Source organism: Etheostoma cragini, unplaced genomic scaffold (assembly GCF_013103735.1).
Source record: "Etheostoma cragini isolate CJK2018 unplaced genomic scaffold, CSU_Ecrag_1.0 ScbMSFa_1177, whole genome shotgun sequence".
NCBI classification, from domain to species: domain Eukaryota; kingdom Metazoa; phylum Chordata; class Actinopteri; order Perciformes; family Percidae; genus Etheostoma; species Etheostoma cragini.
Genome location: NW_023265204.1, coordinates 1 through 1,832, shown reverse-complemented (window position 1 = coordinate 1,832; position 1,832 = coordinate 1). Strand labels below are relative to the sequence as shown.

Sequence of the window (1,832 nt, the reverse complement as noted above, 5' to 3'; positions counted from 1 at the left end):
GGAGGAGGAGGAGCAGCCTGCAGCAGTGAAGGAGGAGGAGGAGGAGCAGCCTGCAGCAGTGAAGGAGGAGGAGGAGGAAGAAGAGGAGGAGGAGGAGGAGAAGGAGGAGGAGCAGCCTGCAGCAGTGAAGGAGGAGGAGGAGAAGGAGGAGGAGAAGCCGGCAACAGGGAATGAGGAGGAGGAGGAGGAGCCTGCAGCAGTGAAGGAGGAAGAGGAGGAGTATGTGGTTGAGAAGGTTTTGGACCGCAGAGTGGTGAAGGGAAGAGTAGAGTTTCTGCTGAAATGGAAGGGGTTCTCAGAGTAAGTAAGAGTGTGTAATATTAACAATTGGTGTATGTATATTTTATATATATATATATATATAATGTGTATATTAGTTTTTTTAAATCATAATTAATTGCCAAATTTCTGTAGTTAATCCCGATTAATTGCATGTTTTATCACATGATGTATGTTCTATTTCGCATTTCAGAGCGTTTTGAAGTACATATTAACAATGGAAGCCATTATCTCCGGTGTGTGTTGATTGGCAATCCAGTGAATGCAAAGAGTCACTTTATGAACTGGATTTTAAGATTTATATTTGTTTATTATTTATAAAGAGAAATGTGTGACTATAGTCCTACATTAGAATCTGGAGTCAGTGACTCCTGAATCATCTGGATCACTTCCTGATGTCCAGGATCACCTGGCATCAGTCTGCAGCAGTTCCCGTTGAGCTGCTGTCTCCGTGTCCTACAGGCTGTCCCCTTCACTGCGGGGTATGAGACAGGTCCAACATGGCAGCCGTAGGACGTCTTTAACCCTCGTGTTGTCCTCATGCTGTCCTCATGTTGCCCTTATGTTGTCTCCATGTTGTCTTCATGTTGTCCTCACGTTGCCCTCATTTTGTCTCCATGTTGTCTTCATGTTGCCCTCATGTTGCCCTCATGTTGCCCTCATGTTGTCCCCATGTTGTCTTTATGTTGTCTTTATGTTGTCTTCATGTTGTCTTCATGTTGTCCTCATGTTGCCCTCATGTCGTCCTCACGTCGTCCTCATGTTGTCCTCATCGACCTGGGTCATGTTAACCGTACTGTGCTCAGCTTGTAGGTGGTAGCTCAAGCTTGACGGGGAAATTATGCGATTAACTGCGACTAAAAATTGGATTATTTGTTATTTCTTTAACAAGTAATGCCGTAATTTCAATTTGTATAATTTCTCAGTTATTAGCATAACTTTGTGTTAATAACTTTATGTATTTCCTTAAAAACAAAGTGTGAGGAGATGTTCTTCTGTCTGCACTCACCTTTCCAGTGAGGATAACACATGGGAGCCGCAAGACAACCTGGACCTGGACCTTATCACAGAGTACCTGCAGAAACACGAGGAGAAGGAGGAGGAGAAGAAGAAGGAGGGCAAGAGGAAAGGTGTCAGGGAGGCTTCGGGAGACTCAGAGGTGCGAGGGAGCAAGAGTAAGAAGGAGGAGGTGAGTGAAAGAAAGAGGTTACTCCAGACTGAAGAGACCCAGAAATCTAATCTCAATATTGATGAATGTTAATACAGCAGCGCAAAATAGGGAGGAATTTAAATGATGTATTAAAGATGTTATAATAACATAACAGTAATAATTTATTTTACCAGTAAATTGTTGTTAAACGACAAAAACTGATGAGAAAAGAATATTTTACAGTAACTTTGAATGTACCATGAGGTTTACCCATTTCAAGTTAATGTAACATTTAGGATATATCGTGCAGCCCTCTCTTCAACTGTTACTTTGTCCAAATGATGAGCACTGCCGCGCGTTCTCTCGCTGTTTCATCACAGCGGCCGTGTTTCTTCATTATAAA

General features: G+C 42.7%; 1 protein-coding gene across 1 annotated transcript; it reads left to right on the top strand.

The window, feature by feature from the left end:
* Positions 1 to 30: 30 nt before the first annotated feature.
* Positions 31 to 1,709, top strand: LOC117939813 (chromobox protein homolog 1-like; the record flags this gene model as incomplete). The annotated part of the gene is made up of 2 exons (XM_034865252.1): positions 31 to 300; positions 1,297 to 1,709. Coding segments are annotated over 2 exons (514 nt in total), but the record flags the coding sequence as incomplete, so codon positions are not given.
* Between the last annotated feature and the right edge of the window lie 123 nt (positions 1,710 to 1,832).